This window comes from Corella eumyota, chromosome 2 (genome assembly GCF_963082875.1).
Source record: "Corella eumyota chromosome 2, kaCorEumy4.1, whole genome shotgun sequence".
Classification (NCBI taxonomy): Eukaryota; Metazoa; Chordata; class Ascidiacea; order Phlebobranchia; family Corellidae; genus Corella; species Corella eumyota.
The window spans coordinates 9,598,524-9,614,688 of record NC_137491.1 but is presented as its reverse complement, the minus strand read 5'-3'; the positions used below and the strand labels follow the sequence as shown (position 1 = coordinate 9,614,688).

The following is a 16,165-nucleotide window of genomic DNA, read 5'->3' as shown; positions in this document are numbered from 1 at the left end:
TAGGTGTATAAAATGGATTACTGACATATAACCAATCTTTACCACCCAATTGAAGTTCCTTATTTCCTATTTTTCTTAAAACTCGATTTTACGGACATTTAAAAAGACAATTTCCTTTAACTCTCTTTTACCCTATCCTTCTTAAGGAAAACGTCCTATAATTTCTAATAAAAAAAGTTGCTAAATTTAGTAAAGAGTTTCCTTTTTGTTTAAACTATAGTAAAGAGTTTCCTTTTTGTTTAAAAAATACCGTTTAAACTATACAATACATTGTCTACAGATTTTATTTTATGATTTAGGTATTTTTAATAACATTTGTGTTCTGTGCTAAATTTTGCTACAATTTCAGTCTCTAGATTCTAGATTAGAATGACAATTTTAGACTCATTTTTTGAAACGAACTTTAACACATTTTTGGTGTTTTGATAAGCTATAGTAGATTAGGCTAAAGTTTTAAGTCCTACTACAATAAATATAATATCGACACATTAAAAACTTGTTTTTTTTTCACCTGCTTATTTATTAACATTAAAAAAAACAATTTTTCATATTACAGATTCAATATTTTACGAAAATTTTTAAAATACAATTTGTAAAAGTCAAATAAAAAGCAAGATATTAATTAGGTATTTGGACTTATTTATGGGTATGATCTTCTTGTAGTGTATGGTCTTCTGGTATATGGTTTTCTAGTTGTACCATATGGTTTTCTGGTTGTGCCGTATGGTTTCCTAGTTGTGCCGTATGGTTTTCTAGTTGTGCCGTATGGTTTTCTGGTTGTGCCATATGGTTTTCTGGTTGTACCATATGGTTTTCTCGTTGTTGATGGTCTTTTAGTGCCGTATGGTTTTCTAGTGGTACCGTATGGTTTTCTAGTTGTACCATACGGTTTCCTTGTAGTTGATGGTCTTTTAGTGCCATATGGTTTTCTAGTGGTTCCGTATGGTCTTCTAGTCGTGCCGTATGGTTTTCTGGTTGCACCATATGGTTTTCTGGTAGTTCGAGGAGATTTTGTTGTTTTGACGACTGGCTTACATCTAAAATAAACATATTCAAATTAATTTTAAACAACTTGGCTAATAGATGAAATAATTGTTTTGTTTTTCTACTAATGAAAGTTAAATAAAAATAGTTTAATTTACGAATGTTTTAAAATTAAACTTTTTATAACTGACATTGAAAAAAAACGTTTCGAATTTGTTAAATTATTAATTTAATTTTTCTTACTTGACACAAGCTTGGCAACTTTTTGCACAGTTCTTTTTCATGTAGTTTAGATGGAAAGAACCTGGTTTGCAATATCCTTGCTTTACCCATAACGAACATACCGACGATTTGTCTTCGCATACTATAAAAAATTAAGTGCAAATATTAATTATATTGTCTTTGATACTTTTTATTTTTACATGTTTGTTTCCTAGAGTAAGGGTTTTAAAACATTTACTTTGGTCAAGTTTTAAAAGAATTTAAAATTCAATAAGCTATCAATTCCTGTTTATTGATATTAAAAATATAGAAGAGGCTTTAGACTGGGCTAAGCTATTCAAATTTATGTTTTTAAATATGTACTCTCACCTTTTTGGCATTTTACTTTCTTTGGAACAGAGCATGGTTTACATACTTCGCAGGTTTTTCGACAGTTGTTTTTGTAATATAGGTTAGTGGTGCTGTTGCAAAAACCTTTTTCTTTAAATATTTGACAATTACCAATCGTGTCTTTGCATGGGTCGTTTTCTATAAAATAAATAAGCGGTTTTTAAAGTAATTAACGGATTATCAGACATTAAAACGTACATTTTAAATAAAAAATATATATATAAAAATACGAATACATCTCACAAATAGGCCTATTGCCCTTTTATACTGAGTTTAAAATATTTTAATTTTTTCATTAGTTTAGTTTATAGTTCTACCTGGCTTGCACTTTTCTGGTCCATCACAAACTTTACAGAACTTGCAAGTCATTGGGCATTGAAGTTTGATAAATGGGTTTTGTTTACATTTCGGATACAAATAACCACAAACTTGGTTGTAATCTTTACAATGTTTATCTAAAAAAGTTAAAAAATTATTATTCACAACTACATTAAGTTTTTATGTTAAATAGTTTTGCAGAAATTTATTTTAGATCTTTACAAGATCAAACATCAGGAAAAATAATATGGTTTTGTTAAGATCTTTGAATTTACAAACCCGATAGTAAAACTTAAATGGTTATAACTCTTTCGATTTATTTATTGCTTTTTAATTTCAAATAAGTTTTTATATATTTACCACATCGTTTTCCACTCATAGCAAAACTAGACCCAGTTAGTAAAAGTAGCACACTAATGCTGAAAATAAACTTCATTTTTAAAAATTCGCTTAACCGATCCAAGCGAAACGTTTCCTTATAGCCGAACAAATTTAGAGCTTAAAGATTTTATACATATATCGTAGTAATTAACATTACAATAAAATTACTTTACATTTCCACTGTTTATGTTAATATCGCAAAATGACGTTAATCAAGAAATGGGTTCCACTTTAACTTGTTTTAATTTCAAAGCCTTAATTTAAAGAAAAATTGTTTTTCTCACAGCAATTAACATTACGAACGAAGAGTTATTAGTCATTGATTAGAACTAATAAAAATTGGTACTAATTAAATGAAAACATATTGTACAACGTCTATGTAATACTACTCTTAATTTCGTAACAAAATTATTACTAATTATGTAAACAAATGTAATTACAGATAATTACATGAAACAAAGTATGTATTTTTCCAACAATCCTGCGCGTCAAAAGGTTTGCATTTTAACGTACTTAATATAAAATGATATTTGTATTTTAAACAGATGTTTTGCATAAAATATTTCATGTTAATCTATTCATTTAATTTTTAACACAAATATAAATAGTTGGACTCTTTTAATTCAAAAAAGATGATCTTTAAAACATAACAAATTTACACAACAATGAAGAAATGAAATTTTTAAATATTTAAATGAAGAATTTGTTTTCTTTGTATAAGATTTTGTTTTAACTTAAATTACGTTTGCATAAATTAAAATGCAACAAAGAAATAATTATCGTTATACAAAGGCAACTTGTTTAGGTTACAGCTTATTGTTTGCGAACTTTTTATCGCATGTTCAAAACCAATATCATTATATAAGAATTAAAAAAAAACATGAAAAAAGGTTTAATTAATACCTAAAAGTTACCGCGATGTGATCAGGTTTGGTATTTTGTAAAACTATTCCGCATTTAGGTAGGTGATTAAGTATTTCAATTATTTTTTATGACGTCATTTGTATTGAGATTTAATTTTCTTTGGTGTCTTCGCCAGCCTCGGTATCTTCAGTAGTTTGAGCGTCAGCGGGAGGCTGAACTTCCGTCTCATCTTGATAAAAATCATCTGTGATAGGAGGCGGGGAAGGAAGATAGAGAACAGATAACGGCTCTTGGTCGTGCAACGGTAAATCTTCCGCTACGGGAGGAGGTAACGGAGGCTCCAATTCGTTTTCTTCTGCATTTAAATGTTCATCAACAGGCCCGTTGAGTTTTAACTCGTCGGATGTTTCTGTGTGGGGTTGTTCACAAGGTGTCGCCGTATTTTGGGGAGAATCAGGTAGTGGGGTTGGTAAATCTTCAGTTTGGGGAACCGAATCGGGCGGGGGGAAAGTTGGGTCAGTTTGTATATCTGGTAAAGGGGGTGGAAAGTCGGCTACCGGTAATGGTAAATCAAAATCAAGTTCTGAATGTACAGGTACTTCTGGAGGCAAAGCTACCTCTGGTTCTGGCAAGTTTGTTTCAAGATTATTCTCCTTAGCACTCGGGATTGATAAAACCGTATTTAATGTTGACGTGTATGTTTCTGGTGAGGGCAAATCACTTGCAGTTTGACTTGGTTCAGTTAATGGCGGAGGGGCGGGTAAATCATCAACAACAGCACAAGTTTTCTCTGATGCTTGCTCTGTTTTGTTATCATCAGTTTCGTTGGATTTTAAAGGGGCATCTACGATTGAAATTTCTTTATCGGTTATTTGCTGTCCATCAAAGGCACCTGGTTGGATATTTTTAATGACAATATTTTCAGTGGGTTCTTGAGCTTCAGTTGAAGTTATTTCTTGTGTTTTAATTTCTGTACTTTCACCATTTTGTGTGTCTGTAAGTTTAGGTTGTTCACTGACAGTTGAAATTCCTAGTTCAGCTAAAACCTCTCCGCTCCAACTGTGAGGTTGATTGTTTTTCAATACAATATTCTCTGTCGGATTTGGAATATCAACCGATTCTGTTGTCATGATTTCTTTTTCTAGTTCTTCGTCGTGTTTTAACGTAGTACTTTCTTCTGATAAGGTTTTTTCGTTCATATTTTCTTCAGCAATCGGTTCTTGAGGTTTTACTTCTTCTAATGTGGGTGGTGTGACTAAAATTTCTTCTGCATTTGGCAGTTTGTCCTCACTTGTATTTGTATCCTGTTGACTTGAATTTTTTTGCATATCTATTGGGGGTGGAAGATCTGAAACTGGTAAAGGTTCAACAATCTCTGTGAAATCAATATTTGAAACGGGTTCGGGTAGACCATTTTCTGTTGAATGTTGTAATTTTGTGGATTGGGTTTCTGTTTCTTTGTCAGAACCAGGTATGGAAGTAATAACTTCAATGTTATCCGTAACATTATCTTCAGGTGGTGATGGAAGGTCTTCAACAATATCGGCAGTTTTTAAGGTAGGCTCCTTGGGTGCAGTGATTTCTGAGGTGATAACTAAAGGTTGTGAAGATTTTATTTCTTCTGTGGATTTCTTTTTAGGTGTTATAGTATCTTCTTTTTTACTTGGTGCGGCTTGAACAGGGGTGGGCACAACTGTAGTTTCAGTTTTATTTTGTTTCTTTATTTGTCTTTGGTTTCGTTTTTCTTGTAGTTCGTCGTATTTCTTTGTAATTTCATCTCCAGACGCGCTTGACCTCGACATTTCGGGTGTTTTAGGTTCGACCTTCATCACTGCTTCTCTCTTTTTCTCAAGTGTAGCCAGCCAGGGTACATTTTCCTTTTCCACGCTTTTTCGTTGTTGTGCAGTAGCATTGGTTTCAGTAGGACGCAATTTTACTTGGGACATTGCGCTTGTATCAACTTGAGGCGCAGTTTCTTTCTTAATTTCGTCTCGGTTGACTTTTTTGAGCTGAACTTTGGCGATCACAGGAGTTTCTGGCGACTTTGTGGCTTCTTTTTTAGGCGATGCTGTTTTAAGTTTTTTAGCTTGACCGAGGTCAACTTGAGGCATCATGGCTATTCCAAATCTTTCAACCTGAAATAATAAAAAATATTTTTATGTGAACAATCTCCATCATTTATTTATAAAGCATTATATAAATTTGTTGGATTTATTTCGATGTAAAAATGTACAGAACAATACTGATTTTTATTAACTATAAACTAAGCTTATTTTTAATGATTAGCATTGTTTTGTTGCCAAATGTAATGTTCGATTAGTTAACATTCCGTTTATAGTTGAATTTAACTAGAAGTATTGTATAACATTTGAGTCTGCAACACTGACCTTTTCCTTGGGTGAGGTCGGTGGAATATTTGCCTCCTCTAAAAGTTCAGATTGTGGTGGGTGACTTTCTTCTATAGCGATTTTACCCAACTCATTCTGCAAAAAAAAGAAATTTATAGTTTGTTTACACCCACATGCTTACAAAATACTGTTTGTGTTAGTTTAATGTAAAAATAAGTAAGTTTAAATAAGAAAAATTGAGCTTCATACAAAAATACTACAAAAAAATTTACTTCGATTAAATTTTCTCGTGATTTTTCTCTCTCTTCTTTGGAAATGTATTTTTCTTTTGGTCTTTGAAAAAAGATGGCGAATTTTCTCAACTGTTTTTGATTATCTGCAGCACTTCTTACATGTGAGGTTACTAGAACAGTGCTTAACTCCCAGCCATATTCTCCGTACTTTTCAGCCTCGGATTCCAAGTTTTCTTGCACAGTCTGCAACATAAATTCACCAGAACTTTAATTTCATCATATTTTAAATCACACTACTGTCATGTTAGAAGTTTCAATGTTTTTTTTACATATATATTTATCTTCGATATGGGTAGGTGAACTTTACAACCCTATGATAGAGAAACACCAGTTATCCCACCCTTGAGTTGCCTTTGGCAGTTAGGGATAATATAGAATTTAATTGCCCCAAAATTAAACCGCTGATTAGCTCAGCAGCTCTTCATACCGTTTAAATCTCTTTACCCAAGGGTGCTACAAAATAAGACAGTGGGGATCGAATTCAGGACTTCATGTAGTAAATCCAAGTGTCCACAATGTTGTTACGGTGGAATTTTTACTGCTGTCAAGCCTCAACATTGGCAATTATGACATTGAGTATAACTGGAATTTCTGTCAAGCCGATAGCAAAAGAATTAAAGTCTGGTTTATGTTACTTAAATACACCCACGATATACAAAATCTATTTAAAAATGCAGTTAAACTTAATATATAAACAATAGTTACTAGCTTACGTCGTCAACTGGTGCCCAAACTTCCCTCACCAACCCTTCGTAATCCCCAGCTACGTCATTGAATACGTCATCAGCGTCGTCATCATCTTCATTTTTTTCTTTTTTAGTGTTGTTGTCAGGTAGAAGAGATTCGTAGAAACATAGAGTAGTAACTTCAAAAGACCGGATTTTTATTTTTTTGCCTTTTTTATCTGGAGCTAAACAAAAACGTTGTTTTGTTATAAAAAAATTAGGTAATTTTTTGGAAAAAAAAATTAAATTTAAAGTTTTCGAAAAAATAATATTGAAGAATTTAAAAAAACATTTTTTTACGTGGTTCTTCCGCGGTTGGTAGTTCCCCTACGTTGATAACCTCTGTTAGTTTCGTTTCAGCTTCGAACAACGACAACCAGTTGGTGGTCCACGAGATATTTGCTTCGCGTGCAGGATTTTGTTTCTTATTTGGTTTGAGTTTTTGCTCTAAACAATTAAAAATTGGGTCATTTCTATAGCAAAAAAATGACGACGTCACCATAATTATTCATCATAATGTTATAGAGATACTGCTAAGGTTTTTAAATATAAAACTGCGTACTCATCAAAAGTGTTTATCTAAAAACTTGTCTTTATTTATACGTTACATTTCAATAGCCAATTCATAAATATATTAATAAAACTATGACTGTTTACCGGTGCATTGTATTCCGACACATTTCACTTTGTATTCAAATACAGGTTCCGGGTTTTCAGAGTTTTTATGTAAAAACACCATTCTTAGATGTAACTTTCTATCGGTTTGAATGTTAGTGGAATCTTCTTGTTTTTGTGGTGTGGCGGTGTCGTCGACGCACATCACAGTTAAGAGCCTTCCCCCTTTTGCAGCTTGTTCAGAAATCTAATGAAATAAAAATTAAATTTTTTATATTAAAAATAATCATAACTTCTAGTGCTAATATTTTTAAATTTAATGGCAATGAGTATGCCACCTTAAGCATTTTGTATTGAGAAGTCAACGTATATAGAATAAAGACTAAAAAAAACAAATAAAGAGTGAACTAGTACTTACCAATTTTTGTAATTCTTTAACGTAATTCCCGCTGGGAATTTTGGAAACGTTTTCTACATAATCTTTTGTAGTAAAGATCCAACTATAACTAACATCCATCCTGAACAAATTATTTAAAACATTTAATATATGAGTTACAAACAGCATTTGTGTTGCAATTTTTATGTGTGGTTTTTAATAATAAAATACTTACATGATATTTAAAAAGGTTTTCTTTGCCTCCATTCTTTTTAAAGAGAATTCTTTTTTTAGTCTTGACCTAATAATAATTTATAATTATTACACTAAACCGAAAACAATAAGAAACAGATTTTTTTGTTAAATTCTTTTGTTATTTGGATAATATTACACAAAACTATACGTTTAAATATATAGTTAATATTGATTAAGGCCTACTTAAGTAAATTTAGGTATAAATGTCATTTTAAGAATTATGATAAAGGTAATTGGATTTTTAATTCAGAATTTAACACTTACTTTACTTTGGGTCTTAAAAGAAACACTGTGTGTGAAAACTGGTTAACTTCTTCACTCGTAACATCGTTGCTTCCGTTTTCACTTTCCTGAAAAAAGTGGAATCAAACAAAGAATTTGTAAATAAACAATATTACTAATTTACAAGCAATGAACCAATCAATACATTCTGTTTGAGGTTTTCCCTGTTATTGTTTGACTATAGATTGTTTAAACTGGTATTAATGATTGATTATGCATAAGATGTTGTTATTATTTTAAGTAAATTGATTCATAAGCTATCACCTCTTTTATAAATGAATTTCGGCCAAGTCTTGACGATTTACCTCCCTTAACCTTAGGCACTATAAAAGCCAGATGATAACTTTTTCTATGTGCTTTGGTAAGCAACTTAATAATCGAGTTAGGGTGGACGCGTTTTGGACTTTTCTTCTTAGTATCAGTTTTTTCCTCGCCTTTTTCAACTGTAAAAAGAGTAATTTTTGTTTTAATTTAGTATAAATTATAACATAGGTTGCATGGTTGTTTTTTTGAACAAAAGTTAACAAAAACATAGACCAATTCAAAAGCCCACTTTAATGTGAAACTAGTGGGATTTAAACCATAAGCCTCAGTTTTGACTTGTTCCAAAATACTTAAACATATTCTTAACAAAAGTAAAGTAACATTACATCAATCAAAATTGAAACCATCTAACCTAATAACATGTATTTGTTATTTTTACCTATGGTTTATTTGTGCTGTATTAAAGCCTACCATCTTATAAAAATACCTGTTTTTTCCGGTTCCTCTACCCATACATCAACGGCAGTATACTCTCTAGGTCTTCCCACATATTTTGACACGTCGTCTGGAAGTAAATGACAAAGTGTTGCGTTTTCCGTAGCGTAGATGTCGACTTTTTTAGAACTTTTTTGACCCATTATGCCTAAAACCTAACGCTGTTTAGAAAACAATGTTAAATAACACTGTTTAAAATGCATGTTTTGTTTAGATCGAGTTATATTTTAAAACTTTAAAGCTAATCTAAATATGAAATCAATTAAAAATCGTGCTTTGTAAGCATATTAATTTCTGAACCCTTTCTTTGACTACATGCCTCGTTTGTTTTATACTGTATTCTAATCAACAACAGAGTAATGTGCGCATCAGTAAGGACGTGACGTCACTTCCTGTGTGGCGGGAAAGCAATGCATCGACAATAGTGTAGCCTTGTATTGTAGAAATTCGGTCTTTAGTTTACCTGCCATTCAAGTGACGATTATATTCCCTTAAACATTTGACACCTTGACTGAAGTACCTTAACAGATGTAGTTATATTTTTACAACATTTTATTGTAACTCAAACATATCTCATGTACTTGAGTTTAAATCTTTATTTTACTTTCTTTTTAATTTTAACTTAGTTTACCAAAAATCTTCAAGCTTCTAATTTTATATGAATAGTAGTTGGAAGTATAAACTGTTAAACAATTAAACTAAATGGCACTAAGGGCATATTTCTTTTAAAGTGTTTAATTTATACTGAATATAATTTTAATTTCTGTTTAAATTTCATGATTGAGCATATGTTATGCAAATGATCACACGATATAGAATCATTCCAGATAAAATAAAACACGTTTAATGTGTAACTAATACTACTTAATGTTAATTACTTATTTGCCACTTACTAATTAAGATAACAGATAGAATTTATAACACTTATTTGCAATTAAAAAACACACAAACTAATGTTAAAAAACAATGTTAATACTCAGAAAATTATAAAAAAAATTATTTATTTTACTTCTGTTTTAAAATCCAATGCTGTCTAGATCCAAATGCTTTTGTTAAATTATTTATATTTAATGTAGGTGACGTAACCTAGCCCCTTGCCCTTCGAATTGTTTTTTTTGTATTTAGCTTAAGCCTTATGTTAACCGTGGCCTTATCTTTTTTATCATAACCACATGCTACTAGAACTATGTTTGAAGATATGACTTCGGCAACAGGAAACTATTTGTGTTTCGAAACTGCTGAACACGTGTTATATTACATCTTAATTGCTATAACATATTGCTTGTTGTAAATATTGTAAGTACTAGCTGGCGAATGTATATGCTACAAATGAGAACTTTGAAAAGCAAATAACTTGGCCTAATGTATACTAACTAAAAATGAACAAAATAAATTCTATTTTGTACAAATCTTGTAAAACAATCGATCAATTATATTAACAAACAAGCTTGATTTTTATTAACATCTAATATTGACACTTACAATATAACCACAGACCTAACTGACAAGCTGGTAATTGAGTGTTTTGGTATCACGATAATAATTAATTATGCGCACGTATGAACAGTATGAAGCTCCAGCCTATCTGCTATACCTATTGATAATAAAGTAGTCACGTCAGAGTAAGGGTGTGGTGCTGTTAACTTTTCAATCGATTTTATTCCAAATTGAACAAACTGGCACTACTAAATGGCGGTGTTATATGTATTAAAGCTACATGAACTGTATATGCTTATTACTATTATTATTTCTATGTATTTTATTGCACTAATAATCTAAATGGCAATTTGGCAACGTAGATTGTCTATATCAGCTCACCATTCAATAGTGCGAAAAAAAACGTGTTGAATTGAATTACTAACGATCGATTAATTAAAATTGGACCAATTTGCCCCCTACTAAATTGCTAGTGCCATATGTCAGCACTTGTTAAAGATTTTCATATTTTTAAATGTAAAGTAAATTAACACGATATTTAAAAACCATGCATAAAATCCCTTGACTAAGCAGTGTTATACACATATTTTAAAATGTTACATATCTGGTTTGGTTAAGTTTGTCTTAAATTACTTACACATTAAAATATCGGACATACCTTCCCCAAATGATCTATTCGACTATAAAGCTATCAAAGAATATTTTTTTACTTGACTTCAATTTTCAGATAAAAAACGACATGTATGACCGTCTTAACACTAACACCGGATGCTAAAAAGTTGATATTAATATAAAACTACGTATCAGCTACGCTGTAGGAAACCAAAACAAAACTGAAAAAAAACTTCTCCCTTGGGACAGGGTTGTGGTCGCAGAGCCTTGTTACTTTAATAAAGACAAATTAGTTCTAATATTGTTATAAGGATGTAACTGTATTATTTATAACAATATAACCAAATGCCGTGGCCATACATTCGGGTATACGTATTTCCGTTTTAAAACTTGCTTTTTTATTACTGTTTAGTTGCGTAAGAATTAACGTTGTATACACTCTACCCTTATTGATAATTAACTGTTTTTAACTCAAGTTAACGCAACTTAAAATTTTAACAAAGTTTTTTAAATGAATATTATTGTAACTTGAAAAGAACCATTTTTTTAATAAATATTTATTTTGCAATAAGTTGTACGAAAACAAAAGTCTATTTATCTTTTTGCAAAACTGTATTTTTTCTGTATTGTTTGCTTTTTAGAAAATGTAAATATTCCGCTTCGTTCCGCTTATTCCGCTTCGTTGCTAATTTTGCACGTTGTTGTTGTTCTTGCAATAATTTACTCCATCCCGTCGTTATAATGGTTGTGTTTTTTAAATGCCTGAGTAACAGCTAAAAAGACATGGGTGAAATAGAATTAAATGGTGTCGGGATCGAAGATACTCGGGAAATTTTCAAGGCTGCAAGACCGTCGTCGTGGCTTATTCAAAAATTAAACGCTGATCGATATTCACCTCAGTCGACTTGCGATGTTAATTTATGTGCCGATGATGTAAAAGTAAGTGCCCACAAAAATATTTTATCATGTTATTCCGACTATTTTAAGAAAATGTTTGCAATCGAAATGAAGGAGAAATACCAGAAAGATATTAAGATTGGTGGTGTAAAGGGGACGGCCTTGCAAGAAATAATCGACTATATTTATACTGAACAAATTGTTTTATCAAAAGACAATGTTTATGACGTTTTAATTGCCGCACATTACTTGGAACTTTTGGATGTTTTTAGGTATTGTTCTTCTTACCTAAATAATAACTTTTCTGTAACCAACTGTTTAAAAGTTGTGAAACTTGGCTTAAATTATAATTTAGATACACTAGTTACAAAAGCAATAAACCTTATCCTTAGACATTTAATTCCTTTTACTGATGGTCATTTTGAGTTAGTGGCTTTGGATAAAGATGTTCTCGAAAAAGTGTTGACAATAAATATAACTGAAAAATTGTTCTCAGAAGAAATGGTATTTGAAATTATTACAACTTGGGTAAATGGTGACACTAATGGGCGCAAAGATATGTTACCCCATCTGTTTACCTTTGTTGATCTAACATCATTACCCCTTGAAGTTTTGCAAAAATTAATTTCTACTAACCAATTAGTGCAGGATTCCAAGGAGTGTATGTCGATAGTAATGGGTGCTGTAATTGAAATTGCTTCAAAGCTTAAAGAAATTTTGTCAGAACCTGATAATTCCAAGTCAAAATGCTTGTTAATTGGAGGTGTAAGTAAACCCAATTGCTCTATGGTTTTTAACCCAAACGTTAAAAATTGGAAGGGATTGCATATGACTAACATTTGTTCTTATTTTTCAACGGCTACAGTATGTGATGATCATGTTTTTATTATCGGTGGCATGTCAACAGATAGAGATATACTAGGAGATGTTGAGAAAATGAATTTAAAAATTCCACAAAGTGATTGGGAAGATATGCCATCAATGATCACCGCAAGAGTGCATGCTGAAAGTGTGTTATACAAAGGAAAAATTTGTGTTATTGGTGGCATGGATTGTGTACACAACACGCTTTCATGTTGTGAAATTTTTGACCCTGTTTTAAATGTTTGGACCGGTTTTAAATCAAAATTAAATGTTGCAAGAAAATGGCTCGGACTTTGCAATTTAAAAGGAAAGTTATATGCAATAGGTGGCAACAACGGCAAAAAAGAACTTTTCTCAGTTGAACGTTATAGCGAAACGTTTGGTTGTTGGCATTTTGTTTCATTTTTAAACTATCCGAGGTCTGAGTTTGCTGCTGTTGTATTAGGAGAACATATATACAGCATTGGTGGGTGGGATGGAAAAACCACATTGAACACAGTAGAAAAATACGATCTAGCTACAAATAAATGGATCAATATTGCACCTATGCAGTTTGCAAGACAACGTCACTGTGCATGTGTTATGGGAGGAAAATTGTATGTTATTGGAGGTTGTTTATTAGAAAGCAGTGGGGAAATGACTGCTGTTAACACCATCGAAGTGTATGAAGAGGCAAGTGATCAGTGGATATGTTTTCATGAAATGGTGTTACCTAAAGTTGGAGCTTCAATTATTCCTTATTAAGTAAAAAATAATAATTCTATACTAAGCCTGTTAGCTTTATCCTTAAAGTTAAAAAAATTTCTATCTATAATGTTAAAACTTTTCACATACAAAAGCTTGTTTGAATTTTTACTTTTAAATTAAACCTGTAAAGTTTTTTACTATAAGTTAAATGTTAAATTTATTATTCTATATTTTATCTTTTTAGACCCTTATTGTTGCAATGTATGTAAACACTTTGTTGTTTATTTTTACCTAATGTGTTCAATATTAAAACATACCATTTTTTTCCAGAAAATTAAAACAACTAGGCAAAAATGGAAAATGAAATATATGAAGTAGGTAGTCTAGAAAAGAATGAAGTTGAATTAAAAGAGGGGGAATTAAACAATAACTCAAACGAAGAAAAATGTGTTCTAGATACAATCCTAGACAAAGTCTCGACTGACGATGAATTTCAAATGTTAAAAAACGAATTTACGAACATGGAAATTGAGAGCGTGGATACAATCACAAATATTGCAAATAAAAATAACACCGAAACTAAAGAAATAATCGGAGCTGGTAAAGAAGAATTTGTGTATGATGAAATTAAACACCACAATCGTTCGACCTTAGAAGCTGATATGAAGCCTTTACTTCTACAAGATAATGTTACAAATATTAAATTGAATACAGTTTCTAAGGAAGATCTTTTAAACAACAACAACAACGTTCTAAAATTTTCTACAAAGCCAACAAGCTTGTTGGATAACGAAACTCCATGTATGATTTGTGATTATGTTGAAAAAGATGTTGATGATAATAAAGCTAAACACGACGAGTATTTGTGTCATCTAATTGTCGAGCACACCTTGGTGATCGCCGACGTTAAGTTGATTGCTAATATTCGGAGCTATGCCATCTACTGGAAGAAACGATTTGAAAACAATTCCCTGCGAGAATTTTGTTATGCAATCCACACAAACACTGGACCCAAAGATCAGTCTTCATCTGAGGAATACTTCCTCCTTTGCGATGCTCTTCCGGAGGACAAGGAAATCAGAGAAAAATTGCAACTACAAAAATTGAAGAAGCTGTTAGTTCAACAGGAGTTTGAGCGCAAAGATGACATGTTTGAAAGAGTCTGCCCATTTTGCACAAAATATGTCAAAGGAAATCGGTTGTTAATGTTCAACCACATGACGGAGGATCATAATTTTAATATCGGCCACCCAGACAATGTTGTTAACGTCAGAGAGTTCCTGGATTTGATTCAACAGAAACTTGATATGTTACAGTGTTTGTTTTGCGAGAAGGTTTTCAAAGACAGACCAACTTTACGTGATCATATGCGTAAAAAACTGCACAGAAGGCTTAACCCAAAAAATAAGGATTATGATCAGTTTTATATCATCAACTACTTGGAGTTAGGAAAAGGGTGGGAAACGCTGCAGGGTGAGTCGGATCGTTTGGACGGGCATGGGGATGATTGGGATGGTTGGTGTGAAGACAGCCAGCATGGCGTTTGTTTTTTTTGCGATTCATCGTTCGATCAAGTTGAAAAAGTCTATGCTCACATGGCTTTGGAGCACAAGTTCGATTTTCCTAAAATTCGTCAGGAAATGCAAATGAGCTTTTATCAACAGCTTAAGATGATCAACTACATCCGAAGAGAGGTCCATCTTGAAAAGAAGAAGGCAAAGAATAAAACTCCTTTGGAGTTAGCTGCATATATCTCAAACCTTATCGAGGTGTCAACAAAATGGAATCAGCCACAATATTATTTCTCGACATATGAGGATGACACTTTGTTGTTCCAACTGGAGGATAAAGAGGGATTATTTGAGCCGGAAGATACTTTTGTAATCGGGGAGGATGGAATTGATTGCAAATCGATTGTAAACAATAGTATTTTGACTGATCTGGTTATTACAGGTTATTTTGAATGTTAAATTCTTTTTTTGGGGGGGTGGGTTTGGGTAAATGATAATTAAGTTAAGTTGTTGCAAATATTTTAAAATGGAAGTTTTTTACTAAGTTGGTATTATTGCTGGGTTTTTACTTTTTTTAAATATACTATCGTGTGTATATAAGCAATATTTTTTGTGTTTTCCTTTGCATGATAATGTTTTTTTTTTTTTACATATTTTGCATATTGCTGTTTTTTTTTTTAAATTTTTGCCTTTTTTAAACAAATAGTCTGTTTTGAAAATTGATAAACAGAATCATACTAATTTGTTCTACCCTTGTATAACTTTATATTTTCTTTTTCTTTTTTTATGGTTGTCTCATTGGTGCTATTATAAAATTTTGAATTTTGTGTTTATTAATACAAGTTTCATTTGACTGTGCGTTGCTTTTTATTTAAATTGTGTAATTACTTACATAAATATGTTAATTTAAGTTCGAGGCTCTGAGTTCGATTCCTGGTAATAGCACACGTTTACAGAAATTGAGTAATTTCGGTCAATAAATTAATAATATTATTCGCTTATGACTTCATAAATAAATTTATACCAATAAAAATACTTGTCCTTTCAAAAAAAAGCAAGAGTTAACTTAGTCTAAAGTATGTTTTTTATGATTTAAATATTTTGAAATTAAATAATGGGCCTTAAACCCAGTTTAAGTCTGGTAACCTGTTGCCAAGAACTATGTAAGTTATTTTTAATTTTGATTAATTCGTCGTTATTAATTGGAGGTATTTTGCTGTTCATATCTGGCATGGTTTTAAAAACTAGATATGGTGATTTTTTGCAGCATCTTACTATTGGAACTAATAAAGGTGGGCAATTTAATTCGTTCCATAAAATACATTTTTAAAATTGTATATTTTTG

The 16,165-nt window shown here is 31.5% G+C and overlaps 4 protein-coding genes across 4 annotated transcripts; 2 read left to right on the top strand and 2 right to left on the bottom strand.

The window, feature by feature from the left end:
* Positions 1–640: 640 nt before the first annotated feature.
* On the bottom strand, positions 641–2,350 carry LOC145742340 (uncharacterized). Its single transcript, XM_082560122.1, has 5 exons — positions 2,275–2,350; positions 1,914–2,051; positions 1,576–1,734; positions 1,228–1,348; positions 641–1,037 (listed from the first exon to the last, which is right to left on the bottom strand). The coding sequence occupies exons 1-5, from the start codon at positions 2,348–2,350 to the stop codon at positions 641–643; spliced, it is 891 nt and encodes a 296-aa protein (XP_082416248.1).
* Positions 2,351–2,898: 548 nt separating this feature from the next.
* Positions 2,899–8,969, bottom strand: LOC145741824 (uncharacterized). Its single transcript, XM_082559487.1, has 11 exons — positions 8,805–8,969; positions 8,318–8,496; positions 8,036–8,121; positions 7,752–7,817; positions 7,559–7,658; positions 7,183–7,387; positions 6,826–6,972; positions 6,514–6,710; positions 5,780–5,983; positions 5,547–5,642; positions 2,899–5,294 (listed from the first exon to the last, which is right to left on the bottom strand). Exons 1-11 carry the CDS (start codon positions 8,953–8,955, stop codon positions 3,309–3,311), a joined length of 3,417 nt encoding a protein of 1,138 aa, XP_082415613.1. The 5' UTR covers positions 8,956–8,969; the 3' UTR covers positions 2,899–3,308.
* Positions 8,970–11,576: 2,607 nt separating this feature from the next.
* On the top strand, positions 11,577–13,394 carry LOC145743651 (kelch-like protein 28). The gene has a single exon (XM_082561667.1). It carries the CDS (start codon positions 11,645–11,647, stop codon positions 13,364–13,366), a length of 1,722 nt encoding a protein of 573 aa, XP_082417793.1. The 5' UTR covers positions 11,577–11,644; the 3' UTR covers positions 13,367–13,394.
* Positions 13,395–13,585: 191 nt separating this feature from the next.
* On the top strand, positions 13,586–15,279 carry LOC145742339 (zinc finger protein 277-like). The gene has a single exon (XM_082560120.1). The coding sequence runs from the start codon at positions 13,663–13,665 to the stop codon at positions 15,277–15,279; it is 1,617 nt and encodes a 538-aa protein (XP_082416246.1). The 5' UTR covers positions 13,586–13,662.
* The last annotated feature ends 886 nt before the right edge of the window (positions 15,280–16,165 follow it).

Coding starts and splice junctions, on each gene's coding strand:
- LOC145742340 (XM_082560122.1), bottom strand. CDS start 2,350: ATGAAGTTTATTTTCAGCATTAGTGTGCTACTTTTACTAACTGGGTCT. Junction 2,052..2,274: donor TATGAGTGGAAAACGATGTG/GTAAATATATAA, acceptor TAACTTTTTTAG/ATAAACATTGTAAAGATTAC. Junction 1,349..1,575: donor GAAAGTAAAATGCCAAAAAG/GTGAGAGTACAT, acceptor AATTTTTTATAG/TATGCGAAGACAAATCGTCG.
- LOC145741824 (XM_082559487.1), bottom strand. CDS start 8,955: ATGGGTCAAAAAAGTTCTAAAAAAGTCGACATCTACGCTACGGAAAAC. Junction 8,122..8,317: donor GAAATTCATTTATAAAAGAG/GTGATAGCTTAT, acceptor CACTTTTTTCAG/GAAAGTGAAAACGGAAGCAA. Junction 7,659..7,751: donor AAAACCTTTTTAAATATCAT/GTAAGTATTTTA, acceptor TAATTTGTTCAG/GATGGATGTTAGTTATAGTT.
- LOC145743651 (XM_082561667.1), top strand. CDS start 11,645: ATGGGTGAAATAGAATTAAATGGTGTCGGGATCGAAGATACTCGGGAA.
- LOC145742339 (XM_082560120.1), top strand. CDS start 13,663: ATGGAAAATGAAATATATGAAGTAGGTAGTCTAGAAAAGAATGAAGTT.